Raw genomic sequence first — 14,607 nt, 5'->3', positions numbered from 1 at the left:
TGGGGTCTAATTACACGTTTTCCAGCCCAAATAAGCTGGGCCCAGTGAGTTCATGGTGTCTGTTCACACAGCAAACCAGCAGGACCCCCCCACTCCTGGTTTCGTGTATCCCTGGCTACTAACACCCCCACCAACCTCCTGTCCCGTTCTTCGCAAGCCACTATATGTTTCTGTCGTATTTCCTAAATTTTAACAGTTCCCTCCCACAGAATATATATGGTCAAAGAGGCGAAACCCTCTAGCGCTATCGTGCAAGCCCCGCCCTCTGACCCAAAGCTTCCGGCTTCCGCCCGCGCCGCCGTTCCACTTCCGCTGACTCCAGAGGTTAGAGGTGACAGGCAAGATGTCGGCTGACGGTGGCTTTGAGAGGTTGCTGAGAGGAGCATCTTCGTGACAAGCTCGGCGGAGGGGGCTGAAAGGAGCCGGATCGAGGGAGCGAGTTCGAGGCGGCGGCAGATTGGACGGGGCCGGGTGTGGGCGCCGAGGGAGCCCTGGCCGCTGGGCATGACTGTCGGGAGCGAGGGGGAGCGAGGAGTGGGAGGTGCCGGAGGCCGGTAATACCCCGCAGCCCCCGGGAAACCGGGAAGCCAAGCTCGGTGGGAGCGCTTCATGCCGCCAACAGGTTTAGAGCCCGCCAGAATGAACAGGAAGAAAGGAGACAAGGGCTTTGAAAGCCCAAGGCCGTATAAATTATAAGTATTTTTTCGTCTTCCTTTCCTCTTCTAGCTTTTGTTTTTATTAATTATACTTGGTGATTGCTTGAAACTGCCTTTGTGAGCCTGGGAAATCTAGTAGGAAACTAGAACCCATTTACAGTGATGGAAATGGTGTTTGTTGGATATCGTGTATGGTTTTGAATGACAGGGTTATTCAACAGATTTAATGTCCTTTGCTGGTTAATAGGTGTTTTGTTTTTGTTTTTGTTTTTTTGTCATATATATGTGTATGTGTGTGTGTGTGTGTGTGTGTATCTATATACACACACACATTTTTTTTATCTGTTTATTTTGAGGGAGAGAGAACACGAGCAGGGGTAGGGGCAGGGAGAGAGGGGGGAGAGAGAGAGAAAAAGAGAAAGAGAAAGAGAAAGAAAGAGAGAGAAAGAATCCCAAGCAGGCTCAGCGCTGCCCCACGGTGGGACTCAATGTCAGGAACCGTGAGATCATGACCTGAGCTGAAATTAGGAGTATGACGAGTAACCGATTGAGCCACCCAGGGGCCCTGATTGTGTGTTTTTCTTAAAGTACCTTGCTGTCTTTTTTTTTCCCAGAGAAATCTTTTTCCATTTGTTTTGCTCAGTTTAAAACATGCAATTACCTTAATTTGCAGGATTTAAAAAAAAAATTTTTTTTTAATGTTTATTTTATTTTTGAGACAGAGAGAGACAGAGCATGAACGGGGGAGGGTCAGAGAGAGGGAGACACAGAATCGGAAACAGGCTCCAGGCTCTGAGCGGTCAGCACAGAGCCCGACGCGGGGCTCGAACTGACGGACCGCGAGATCATGACCTGAGCCGAAGTCGGCCGCTTAACCGACTGAGCCACCCAGGCGCCCCTAATTTGCAGGATTTTAAATGGAAAAATTAAGTATTGTGCGCTGGTTATTCCTTGTTTATACTTGAATAGGCTTATGCTTTCGTTTACTAAAAGTACTTTTTTTTTTTTTTTTTTTTAATATACAACCCATCAGGTCGTCTGCATCAACAACATAAACTTTCAGAGAAAATCTGTTGTGGTGAGTATGTTCTCAACAATTATAAGCAGTAACAAGTCACCTTTACAATATTTAGAAACTTTCACTTCCAGATAACTGTGTTTCAAGAGTAGGTGAGATTTGGGATTCAGATATGTATTACTCCAAGGTGAATAGCCTTGCTGCTATACTGGCTGCCTTCTCAATTCTTCTTTCTTTCTTCTTTCCTTTCTTTTTTTTTTTTGTTTCCGGGTTAATATTTTATTCCATTTAATCAGTTGTGGAATGTGAAAGTCTGTATCACCAAGCATTTTAGAATTGTGAAAGAAACAAGAATAAGCCCATAGTGAAATTTCTTCTGTGAAAAAAAAATTAAGGTTAGGGCTCTCATTGACTTGACTTGGCTGCTAGGAGGCCAGTTTTGTTTTCTAATTCTTGGCTGACCTGGTTTAGGTAGATTGCTTTGTAAAGTTTTAGATAAGGTGTTTGAAATCTAGTAAACACCACCCCTTCCCTTTAATACATATAGATTGCATAAATATCCTTGGAATATAGAAGTCTTTGGCTACCTAAGTGCTTAATTTGGGGGGACTTGTATTAAATAGAATCTTAGCTGTTTTTATTTATTGTTTGGAGGTGTGTGTGATGGCATGAAATTCCCCCCAGATGTTATCCATGTATTCATATATTTACTTAAGATGAGCTATATAGTTAAAACAATGGAACCTCTTCATAGGAATCTTAGAATCCTTAAAGGTTTATTAAGTCCCATGTCCTCAAAGAAATAATCAATATTCCTTACATATGATAACAGCTGACCCTTGCACAATGTAGGGGTTGGCGTCCCAACCCTCCGCACATTAAAAAATACGGGTGTACCTTTTGACTTTTCAAAAACTTAGCTACTAATAGCCTGCTGTTGACCAGAAGTGTTACCAATAACATGAAGTCCATTACTGCATAATTGGTATGCTTATTATATACTGTGTTTTTATAATAAATATTGAGAAAGAACATGTTATTAAGAAAATCATAAGGAAGAAAAAATACGTTTACAGCACTGCACTGTATTTAACAGGACAAAATCCATATATAGGTGGGCCTGTACAGTTCAAACCTATGTTCAAGGGTCAGTTGTATTTACCTTGTACTTCACAGAAGGATACTTTAGGTGTGTTGTGTTGTATGAATTGGGTAGGGAAGATAGGAGAATTGGGGAGTTTAGTTAAGAAGTTATTGTCATATTCTTACAATGAAGCTCTGAAAGAAAATAACAATAGTGAAAGTGGTATAGAAATAGAGTTGATATGGTTGACTGAATTATAGTGAACATTTATTGAGTATATACTATGTATGAGACTGTTGTAAGGTTTTATGTGTATGACCTCACTTAATCTTCACAATAACCCCATGAAATAGATACTATTTTACCTTTATAGTTCAAGCAGCTGAAAAATTTCAGACTAAGTAACTTTCTTCAGGGTGTAAAGTTAGCAAGTGATTGAGCCATTTAAAAATTTTTTCTTTTTTTAAAATATTTATTTGGTTTTGAGAGACACAGAGTGAACGGGGGAGGGGTAGAGAGGAAGGGAGACATGGAATCCGAAGCAGACTCCAGGCTCTGAGCTGTCAGCGCAGAACCCAACTTGGGGCTCAGACTCATGAGCCGTGAGATCATGACCTGAGCTGAAGTGGATGCTTGACTGACTGAGTCACCCAGGCACCCCCATTTTTTAATTATAGATGATCTAAGAGCCACCTGCAGCTCCTTTCTGTCATTGTTTCCCCTTTCAACCTCCTCTGCCCCTGCCAAATTGAGAGATGGAAAGGAATTGCAGATAACGTTTACTGAGAATGTTAGGAAGGAGTTGTGAATGATTTTGGGGTTTCCCACTAGAAAAATTGGTTGGATGGTGTATGGATTAGGGTCCCAGAAGGAAATAAGCAGCATATTCATGTAGGTTGAGGGAAAGTAGAAGAAGACTATTTAGAAGACACAGGGTTAAGAGAAACCAAGAGATGGTAGGGCACACTAGGTTAGCAACAAGGAATAGTTATTACTTCTAAACCTGAAAGAACAAAGGAAGGAAGAAGTTACTAGAAACTATAGTAGTTGTCAGAGTGACCTTATAGGAGGTGTGGCCTTTGGTAGAAGAATGAAGCTACTGCCTTCCTTAGCTGGATAGGGAGGAACCTGGAGGGATAAATGTAATGGGCTCACTTTCCTTCCCCTCTCCAATTTTCTCCTTGTGCTTCCCATTTGACCACCCCAACCAGAAGCTGAAGGGCTGGTGCCCAGTTAATGCAACTCCTGGGGTGTATAGTGTATTAGGAGGGGCAAAAGGAGAATATCTAGAATAGTCTACCTGTTTTGCCCCCAAGCCATCCTTGTTTTTTGTTGAGAAGAAAAGCTAGTGTTCCCAACACAGGGGACTTAACGAAGTCTTATCCGCTATTGCAGAGGTTGGCAATGGCCAGCTACCTATTTTTGTAACAGATTTTATTTGAGCACAGCCACACCCATTTATTTATATATTGTCTAAAGTGCTTTGGAGCTACACTGGCAGAGTTGAGTACCTGTGACAGAGACTATGTGGCCTACAAAATCTACTTACTATCTGACCCTTTAAGAAAAAGTTTGCCAATCCCTCACCTAATGAATTCACATGAGGATATGGTAACTCATCTCTACTCCCATGTAAGGTATTAGATACCACCAGTAGCTTTCGTACAAACTAGCGGAAAGAAAAGTGGGTAAGAGAATGTGAAACTTAATTGCTAGAGCCACTGTTTTCTTTAGCAGGTGTCAAGGCCAAAGTTGATATAGACCGCTGTGTTACTCTTCCACCTATTCCATTTTTCCTTTTTCTTCTGCCAACATTTCTGTTGGTCTGACCTAGACCTTCATTCCTGTAGGATCTACATCCTTGCTTGTCCTGTCTTTTTTGGGTTCTTACAGTTTTCCGTTGATTAGTGCTATTGGCCAAGTGACCCTGACATGCATTCTGTGAATCTCTGTGAACCGCAGATATAATTGTTGTCCTTACTGTATAGCGGAACCTTAGTTCCTGTTTGGTAATTGAGATTAGTCATTCCAGTCAGTATAGTGACCCTCTCTCTGTTGGTTCCATAACATGAGGAACCTAACGTGGCCAAGTGACAGTCTCAGCTTCCAAATGGAACCATGATTATATGCCCTGGTGGATGCATTTTTCTGTTGGCCAAACATACCGAACCGAACACAAGGTTACAAAGATAGCAAAAATTCCTTCCGTGGTTTTTTTGATGCAATAGTGAGAATAGTCACTCCAATTTTTACCTTTTGGTTCGCAGATCTATTTTGGCTTTGGAGAGATGTCTCTATATATATGGTACACTAGTTAAGACAGCATCCTGTTGTAGGTCTCTGAGTTGGTGCTGTAATTAAGCCTACAGCAGTTGATCATGCCAGTGCTTCTGGATAATCGGGTACAAGATAAAACTAGTAAATTTTGTATGTAAGAACCCATAACCACACTTTCCTATACACTAAGTTGGAGGTATGTATGAGATAATACAATGATATATAAGATTTTCTGTAAGTATGTTGTAGTTAGGGAAGGAAAATCTAGAATATGTGTCTGTTCTTGTAAGGGCATATCATGTTCTTGATATGAGCTGTCTGATGTAGTCATTCTACCAAGTGATTAACTGGTCCTTCCAGTACCATATTGGATGCTTAGTATGATCCTCTACTACTGGTAGTGGGCACTCAGCAGTGGTGGTAGTCAGATCATCTTTGGTGTGTATGTCGGCGGGGGGAAGACCATGTTGTTGGGCTCATGCATAGCCTCCATTCTGCCTCCGTGACCACTTTGTATATCGAGCAGGGTGTCTAGGGAAAGAATCTTTGAGATCTATTTCATCTTGCCAGTTGGTTTTTGAGGGTCCTTTCTGCCGTAGATGCCCTCTGATGGCCATTTATGTGATAATAACATGGATATTTTCACATTATACTTGTTCTGAGAAATCCATTAATACACGTCTTCTACCATCTTCTATTTTCAGTCTTTTAAGTTTGTTCTTACCAGGTTCCTAACCATCCTGTTAGCAATTGCCCATGGATCAGTGTAGTTGTGTACTTTAGGTCATCTCTACTACAAAGAGTGTACAGCCAGACATATTTCCCAACGTTCTGTCTGCTGTACGACTTTCTTCCACTGTCTCCCAGGGTCACACTTCAGTGGTATTCTTTTTTTTTTTTTTTTTTTAATGTTTATTTATTTTGGAGGGACAGGAGACAGCACAAGAAGGGGAGGAGCAGAGAGAGAGAGACACAGAATCTGAAGCAGGCTCTAGACTCTGAGCTGTCAGCACAGAGCCCAATGTGGGGCTCAAACTCATGGACTGAGAGATCATGACCTGAGCTGAAGTTGGGCACCTAACCGACTGAGCCACCCAGGTGGCCCAACTTCAGTGGCATTCTAATGGCAGCTTCCACCCACTTCCAGCTGGTCCTAGCATCCTGTGAGCTTATTCATAATTCAGGCTTGTGCTTTGTTCTATTCTGTTAACTGAACAAGGGGAACTCTCCTTGAGGCCCGAGGTGGAAATTGAAAGAGAGGTAAAGAAGCAGTGGAAGAAGTATTAATGGATTCCGAGCACCTGCTCATGCTGTTGCCTGTACTTTATGACCCTGCTTGGGTCTGGGTCAGATGTGTTGTCTTTTTAAAAGTGGACAACTGCTGCACATGCCCACTTTTGTTTTTCAGAGCTTTATATTACACTCAATCTCATCACGGTCATTTCAGGTAACATAGTCGTTGGGAGTCCCGTGGTCATGTTTGAGTTTCTACTGAAGGGTCTAGAAGCAAACCAGTAGTTGCTTTGCAAATGGAATATAGTTGGTGACAGGAGAGGTTGTGGTTTTCCTCTCAAACCTCAAGAATTTGCACTGTCATTGTTTTGGAAAAAGCCAGAGTCTGTACAGCATCTCTATCTGCAATGGGCATTTCAAATACCATACGATCTGCTGAGTCATAAAGCCCAAATAGCAGGGCAGCTTGAACCACAATCTGGACCTGCTGCAGGACGTTTTCTTGGTCTGGACCCCTCTCAAAGCTGACAGTGTAATAGGTTGCCTGGTAAGCGGAATGCCCAAATGTATATATTGCCTCCAGAATTCAAAGAAGCCCACCAAGTTTTTTGTCCCTTCCTGAGCAGTTTTTTGTACCTTGCTGAGCAGTACAGAATGAAACAACTTATATTTCATTTGGAAGGAATATTTTTATATGCCTCAGAATACTGGAACCTTAGAAGCTTTGTTAATGTGACAGGCTCCTGAACTTTAATGGGATTTAACTTTCATCCTGTGCCACCCTTGTTTTTATTAAAACATTTGGAGAATTCCTTTCCCTTCCCAACAGGTCATGTTAGCATAATGTTGTCAATATAATATACTAGTATAATGCTTTATGGGCTATCTTGGAAGCAAGGTACTTTTGGACTATGTTTTGATTGAGCAGGAGAGTTGGTATAGTTTTTAGTTATTAGGTGACAGTGAAGGCATTCTGATGTTTTGAAAGGCAATCTGTGATTTTTTTTTTTCCTGATAAAAATTCTTTGGGGAAAAAAACATTTGTTTGATAATTAGCTATGATACTAGTTACCAAGAGCTATGCTGATTTGCTGTATAAAAATACTACATCTATAACTGGTTTAGATTGACAGATTTGTGATAATTCACCATCATTCTTTGAAACCTTGACTTTTGCATTGGCCAAATAAGTTAAGATGTAGTAAGCATCTTCCAAATATTAGAGGGCACTAATCTCTGCAGTTCCTCAAGGGATGTCTAGTTGCTTTGATTTACTATAGTTTCTAGGACTGGTGGAGTAAGCATGAGTCCTACTCTGAAATAGCCTTGGACTGTTATCCCCTTTAGTACTTGACCTCCAAAGACTTCCAGTATGACTACCAGACCATGGTAGGGTTTTGGGACTCCAGGGATTGTCAGTTCAGAATCAAGATAAGACAACTCCAGAATAAGGGCAAAAAGTAGTTTATTTGAGTGTGATGTAGATCTCAAGATTTTAAAGTATATGTCAGACTTGAACATGTTTATAGGCACAGGAAAAAATCCTGTACTAATAGGATAGGGTAGTTAATAGAGCGGGATTTTTGAGAATACTGCAGAGTATGGCGCCCAGTGGATGGCTGATTTTTGAACAGTTAGGAAAAGATATATACATGTAGCTGGAAGGCAAAAGAATTGATACTTGGCAGAACAGTGGTTGAAATTAAGGATCTGCAGTAAATGGAAAAGAAGGTGCTGTAAAAATGCCAGGAAGGACTGTAGTAAGAAACTGGAGGAGGTCCAGGAACAGGACTTCATGTGGTTGAACAGGAAGACTGAGAAGTAATAAGAGGGGCAGAAGGATAAGCATTGTGGACACTCAAGTTTAAAATGTCAGCTTGGGAGTAATTCTGGGCAGTGATGATGTATCTTTGGAGTGTAATCTTGATTGCTATCCTGTAATAGAAGTAAAGATTGTAGGAATTAAGGTCAAGGAACTTTGAAGCAGGGTTACTGTATGGATCAGATATATCTACATTCAGATCACTTAGAGTTATGGTAGAGATGGGTTAGAAAAGTTGCATATGAGCCTTCAGTGAATGTTGGGGAATTTGGGAGGTAGTAATGAAGAGGAATAGAGGCTTGTGGATCTGTATGGGATGACTAAAGGAAAAAGAAATACAAAAGAATAATAAGAACATTTCTTAGATGTCCACTATGATTTTAAGTGTTTTCCATGTATTGCTCAGTTGTCTTACCACCAAAAGGTAGGTACTGTCATTATTCTTGTTTTATAGAGGAGGAAATAGACACTGAAAGCTAAAGTAACTCGAGATCATACACTCACTAAGTGGTAGAGCTTGAAATTGAATGCAGACAGTTTACCTCCAGAACACATACTATTTTTTTTTTTTTTTTTTTTTAGTTTAGGGATAGAGAGTGAGCGAGAGAGGGGGGCAGAGGAAGAAAGAGTGAATCCCAATGCAGGGCTCTAGACCCTAGACTTGGACTCAACCAACTGAGCCATGTAGGCACCCCGTAAACCATGTATTTAGTAATGACATACTGCCCTTACTCTTATAGCATATGCTATATAAAATTCTATGAGTGGTCTAGAGTAGCACATGAAACTAAAAGGTTTTCTGTTTTCCCCTCTCCTAATTTACAGCGAATGAAAGAATAAGTAGCTTCTTGTCAAAGGGGTTTCAGGAGACATTTCATCTAAGGCTGAAAGGTAGAGAAGGAATTTTTCAAAAGGTTGAATGGCCCAGGGGAGGTTATTTAGAATAGGATGGGAAGGTGGTCAGCTGTGAAGTGGTTGGGAGGGAACAAGGAGCAAGCAGAAGAGAGTAAGTGAGAGGTTACATGACCAGACAAGCTTGCAGTAATGCCAGTGGCCAAGGACGACAGAGAGTGGAGCCTTGTGGAAGTTAATGGGTCTGAATGTTGCAGGCAGATAGAGGTTAGGGCTCTAGGTGGTGTCAGAGACCAGATGATATGAGGAGACTGGGCTTTCCCTATCTTCATGAAATATACTCCATTCACTGTTTTGTTATTGTTAACCTTAGTCAAGAAAGCCAAATCCTGTTCTTCTATCCCCACCCATGTAAGCTTAAAGCACTTTCCATAATTTTTTCTATTACAGTACACTTTTGCTGTTTTGATTCTGCTTGCTTGCTTTCAGCTGATCCGAGCTTATTTATGTAGATTGGTCAATGGATTGCTGATAGGCTAATTAAAAGAATTTTGGTCTTTTCCCCTCCAGTTGCTGATAGTTTATGCCTTTAAACACAGAGCTTTTCATTAACAGTATTTTGGCCTCTGCTCTTTCTGTTCTCATTTGCTACCGTGCAGCTCTGTGTAGAGAGTCTAATTTATGGATGTATGGCTGTCTTCTTATTTGGGAAGTGGTGGGGAAAAAAGGGCTGCAGAATGTCTGTGCTTTTGAGCAGTTAGGCTAAGTGTTTTATAAAAAAATTCTTGCATGTTATTTAAAGCCTTGTACAAGAAACACGGTATAGTAGGATTCCACTGGAATCGTTTAGATGTAGATTTGAATGTCATTTCTCCACTTATCAATTACATAATTTTCTTAACTTTGTTAACTTATCTGTAAAAAGCATAAAGTAGTACTTTTTTCAGTTCATAGAGAACATATGAAAGTATCTAGTGTAACATCTGGCACACAGTGCTGCTCTCTAAAGCCATTAGAATGGTTATACTTGAGCCCTCTGTGGTTGCTGCCTCCATTTCATCTTAGCTATTTGTGTTGCAGGTTCTGAAATTTTCCTGTTCAGTTTGCAGCCCTTGAAATGCTATTTCATGCCTTCCCATATTTCACACTTGAGTATATCAGTTTTTTAACCCATCATATTAAAAACACTGGACATATGTGTCATGTTCCATTGACCCATCTTTCCCATTTGATTCCCATTTTGGAAGGCCATGTTCTTTTTTTTTTTTTTCTTTAAAAACGTTTATTTATTATTATGAGACAGAGAGAGCGACAGAGCATGAGTGTGGGAGGGGCAGAGAGAGGAGGAGACACACAATCCGAAGCGGACTTCAGGCTCTGAGCTGTCAACACAGAGCCTGACGTGGGGCTCGAACCCACAAACCGCGAGATCGTGACCTGAGCTGAAGTCGGACGTCTGACTGACTGAGACACCCAGGCGCCCCTGGAAGGCCATGTTCTTTTTACTCACCAAACTGGTTTTGATTCTCTTTCTGCTCTTTTTTTTTTTTTTTTTTTCCTTCTTCCCTATTTGAGTTCCAGTCTGTCTAGAAAGCCTTGTATTTGAGAGTGTGAGTCCTTTTACTTTTTTCTGGAAGATGGTCCAGTTTTCACTGATGGTGAATGTGAATCACCAAGAAGATAAAGTCTATATAATTCATACCTGTTCATTCTTTAGGACAATAGTGTTTGAAATGAAGATACTCAGAGAACACATATACATGTAGCTATTTGGGATTCTGTCTCTGGAATGTAATAGAAATAGTGGTATAAGTAAGTATAAGTAGTAGAAATAAAAAAAAATATTCTAAAACCTACCAGTCTTAATTATAACAAAGTTATTATTCTTTATCATTGCAGGGATTCGTGGAACTGACTATATTTCCCACAGTTGCAAACTTGAATAGAATCAAGTTGAACAGCAAACAGTGTAGAATATACCGAGTAAGGATCAATGATTTAGAAGCTGCTTTTATTTATAATGACCCAACCTTGGAAGTCTGTCACAATGAATCAAAACAGTAAGTTTTATACCTTAAAGTTGATATTTCTAACAGCTATATATTCCCTATATTATTGGATTAATCTTTTCAAAGTACTTTTCTTAGATTATTACTAGGCTCTGAATCCCAGTTTTTTTCCTAATTATAATTTCTGGTTTTTTTATTTCTTTTATAATTTTTTATAATTTCTCTGCATATTTGGTTCAAGAAATTTTACTAGTTCTACCCAACATAGTAAGTTACTGAGTTTCCTTTCTTCAGATTACAGTTTTGAAGAAGTATTATCTGAGAATTAAAAAAAAATTTTAAGCCATTTTTCTACTTTTAATATTTTTTAAAAATACTTTATTAACATTAATCTTCAATGGGTTAGGTGGTTGTTGTAATCCTTAGAGCAGAGACTACTTCAAAATATTTTATAAAATACTTTGACTGCCTTTGAATGTCATATAAAAATACCATGTCTTAGATGTCTCTTCACTTTAAATATTACGTCTACTTCACTTTAAATATTACATTTTTACTGATAAAAAAACTTGTTTTTTTATCAGTAAACATGCTGTTATGAGCAGTTTTGTGTTCTACTTTTTTCATTTAAATACTTTGTCTCCACTTTTCCACGTATGATAGTCTTCACTCTCTATCATTTTTATGGTCAGATAATATTTCATTTATTCAGTATATTATAGTTTGCATGATTGTTTTCCAGTTGTTTGGCATTTGTGTCATTTCCAGCTTTTGAGATCGTAAGTGATGTTGAGTGAATATTTTGGCATAGATAAGGTTTTTTCCTTGAATTATTCCTTTAGGCAAATAGGATTACTTACTATTCTTAAGACTCTTCTTAGTATTTTACTTCATTGTGCCCAGTAATATTTGTATTAATTTAAGTACTGTGAACTATGTTTGAGGGCACTTGCTTTTTCAAAGTTTAGAAACCATTGGATTCAACCATGATTCTCTGTTTTGGAGTAGGGTGCCAAACCTTTATTATAAACTGTTTTTAGTCAAGATATTATTTTAACTAATTGCTGCATTAAGGCAGCAATTCTTAAAGTGTGATTTCCAGACAAGCAATATCAGCATCACCTGGAAACTTGTTAGAAATGCAGACTCCCAGGCATTGCCTTAGATCTACTGAATCAGAAAGTGGGGATTTGGTCCTGCAATTTGTGTTTTATTTGTTTTGGTTTTTTTTTTGGTGGTGTTTTTGTTTTTTTAAGATTTTATTAAGTAATCTCTACACCCAACGTGGGGGTCCAACTTACAACCCCGAGATCAAGAGTTGTGTGTTCTACCAACTGAGCCAGCTAGGTGCCCCCCTGCAATTTGTGTTGTAACTAGTGTGCCAGGTGATTCTGAGAGGCTAATTAATGCCTATGAGCCATTGCCTTAAGGGTTTACAAGGGTTGAGACAGGAGGCTTATTTTTAGACATGTTTTTGGTCCCAGTTATCATTGGTTTAGAATCTTTCAGACTCAGGGAAGAGAAAAGAAAATGCTGTTGGAAAAGTTCGGGGAATCTCCGAATTACTCCTGTAACTTCCCATTTCACAAACTTGAGTTGTTGAAATTACATTGCTTTTTCAGCTACACTTGTAGAACTCATTTAAAAACACTTATTACAAAATCATCTTCATCCTTTTTCCCCCAGAAAAAAAAAAAATGACCTGCCCTTAGAGTAGTAAATATATTACCACTGATGTATGGAAAAGGCACTTGTAAAAGAGCAGGTAGGAAAGCAGAGCGGGTAGGGAAGCCATGGCCTTGCTAGAGTCCGGAATAGCTCCGCAGTTGACACTAGAACTCCGCATTTGATGACAGGGCAAGGAGGCTCTCCATCTCCAGTCACAGAACAGTGTTTGCACATTTGCTTTACCTGTTGTTTCTGCTCCGATCTCAGAGAATATACTCTGTGGCAGTACAGTGACAGGAACGATGGTTTCCACATCTGTTGAGGAAACAAGCTTTTACTTTTTGCCTTGTTTGTTTTCAAGTGATCTTATCTCCTAAAGAATTTCTCTAGTGATAGGGAAGATGCTTCATCACTTACAGCATTATAATGGAAGAAAAGAAAGGTAAAAAGGGGAGTCTTTTCAAACATTATGTTAGGAAATTGGGAAAGGTAGAATATATTATAATTTTTCTTTTCAGTTAGAAACAGCTCTTTTAGTCATGGTCACTTAGTAAATATTTGCTCACTACCCCTGCTTTTCTTCCAAGCTCTAGAATCTTGCTTACTTTTAAAGAGGGATGACATTAGTTATTTTTTGCTGGTGTTTATTATTTGATTGGTTTAAAAGAGGATTTGAGGTTGGTTTTAGAATTTTAGTAGACAACAGTTTTAAAAAGTGGCTAATGGAATTAGCATGGAGAGTGAAAAAGCGTAGGATAGTGTGTACACACTGTTAAGTTATTGCACAATTGTTACAGGAAAACTATAGATTTAGTTTTGATGTTTCTGGTTGCCCTACCTAAGAGGAAACACTCGTTTACATGATTGATAAGACACAAGATAGAAGATACCGGGTTATTCAGAAGAAGTACTGCTTTTCTTAGCAGTTAAATGTGAAAAATCTTTCTTCTGGATGACATTATTTTTAGAGAACTTTGGGAAAGGCAGATACTTAAGGTCTTTAGCATGTCCCTAGGTACTTCTGTTATCTTTCTTGTTTCTAAAGTAACTTTCTTTAATAAACCAATAAAATTTACACTACAGCTGAAACAAATTAAGTATAGCAGTTTTGAAATTGAAAGTTAAACTTAAAATCTGTGATAAAATTTGATCTTAATACATATAAGAATGTCCTAACATTCAAAGAAGTAATATACTACTTAATCACATCTTATTTGTTTTAAACTTAAGATACCAGGCTATCCTGTTTTTGATGGAAAGAGTGTGCTTACCTTGGTTGAGATTCAGCATCTTTGAACTGCAGAGGGAATGTAAGGAAGAGAAACATTTAGATAAGAGACTGAAAGACATTTCTACCTATTTTATCCAACCAAACGTTAGTGGAGTTGTTAAATTACCTGTGCTAGCAATTAAAAACCCTGTTTTTTATGTAACATCTATTTAAGAGCTTGCTCGGACATTCTCTATCTCTCTTTTTTTTGTCTGCCAGTAAAATAATTTCAACACTTTCTCCAAATATATTTTGTGTGTGCATTCTCTTTTTTTTTCGTCTGCCAATAAAATAATTTCAACACTTTCTCTAAATATATTTTGTATTTGAATCTTATGTATTGTAGATAAATTATAGTTTGCCCTATAGGAGCTTTTTGATTGTTTTTTTTTTTCCTACATTTTTCTCTTCTTAGAATAAAATAAATACGGACTTTGCCAGAGAAGCTGTTTCTATGGATGGATAGGCTACAGTGCTGACATCTCTTTCCTTTGTTTCTTTTCCTTCCCTAGATAGACTTTCCCACTTTGAGAAAATCTTTTCTATTTTGCTTGAAAAGCCTCAGTGTTCCCAAGTTCCAAGAATCAGTTTAATTCCTGTCTTTAGTATTCATTTCCACTAAGGAGTAGCAGTAGGAATGACCAATATTGAGATATAAATGAAGTAGCTATTGAGTGATTAGAATGATTTTTAGAGTAATTGGAGTTGATTTTTTTTA

The 14,607-nt window shown here is 38.8% G+C and overlaps 1 protein-coding gene across 1 annotated transcript in view; it reads left to right on the top strand.

Annotated features, from left to right (window-relative positions):
- The first annotated feature begins 318 nt into the window (after positions 1–318).
- The window catches only part of TAF2 (TATA-box binding protein associated factor 2), a 97,368-nt gene continuing 83,079 nt past the window's right edge, over positions 319–14,607 (top strand). Inside the window, exons 1-3 of the mRNA XM_019459953.2 lie at positions 319–692; positions 1,680–1,734; positions 10,842–11,002. Coding sequence (XP_019315498.1) covers positions 610–692; positions 1,680–1,734; positions 10,842–11,002 — 299 coding nt within the window. The 5' untranslated portion in view covers positions 319–609. The remainder of the gene's footprint in view (positions 693–1,679; positions 1,735–10,841; positions 11,003–14,607) is intronic.

This window comes from Panthera pardus, unplaced genomic scaffold (genome assembly GCF_024362965.1).
Source record: "Panthera pardus isolate Hobbes unplaced genomic scaffold, ASM2436296v1 HiC_scaffold_7, whole genome shotgun sequence".
Classification (NCBI taxonomy): domain Eukaryota; kingdom Metazoa; phylum Chordata; class Mammalia; order Carnivora; family Felidae; genus Panthera; species Panthera pardus.
The sequence above is the reverse complement of the archived record's forward strand: the minus strand, read 5'-3'. Positions and strand labels throughout refer to the sequence as shown.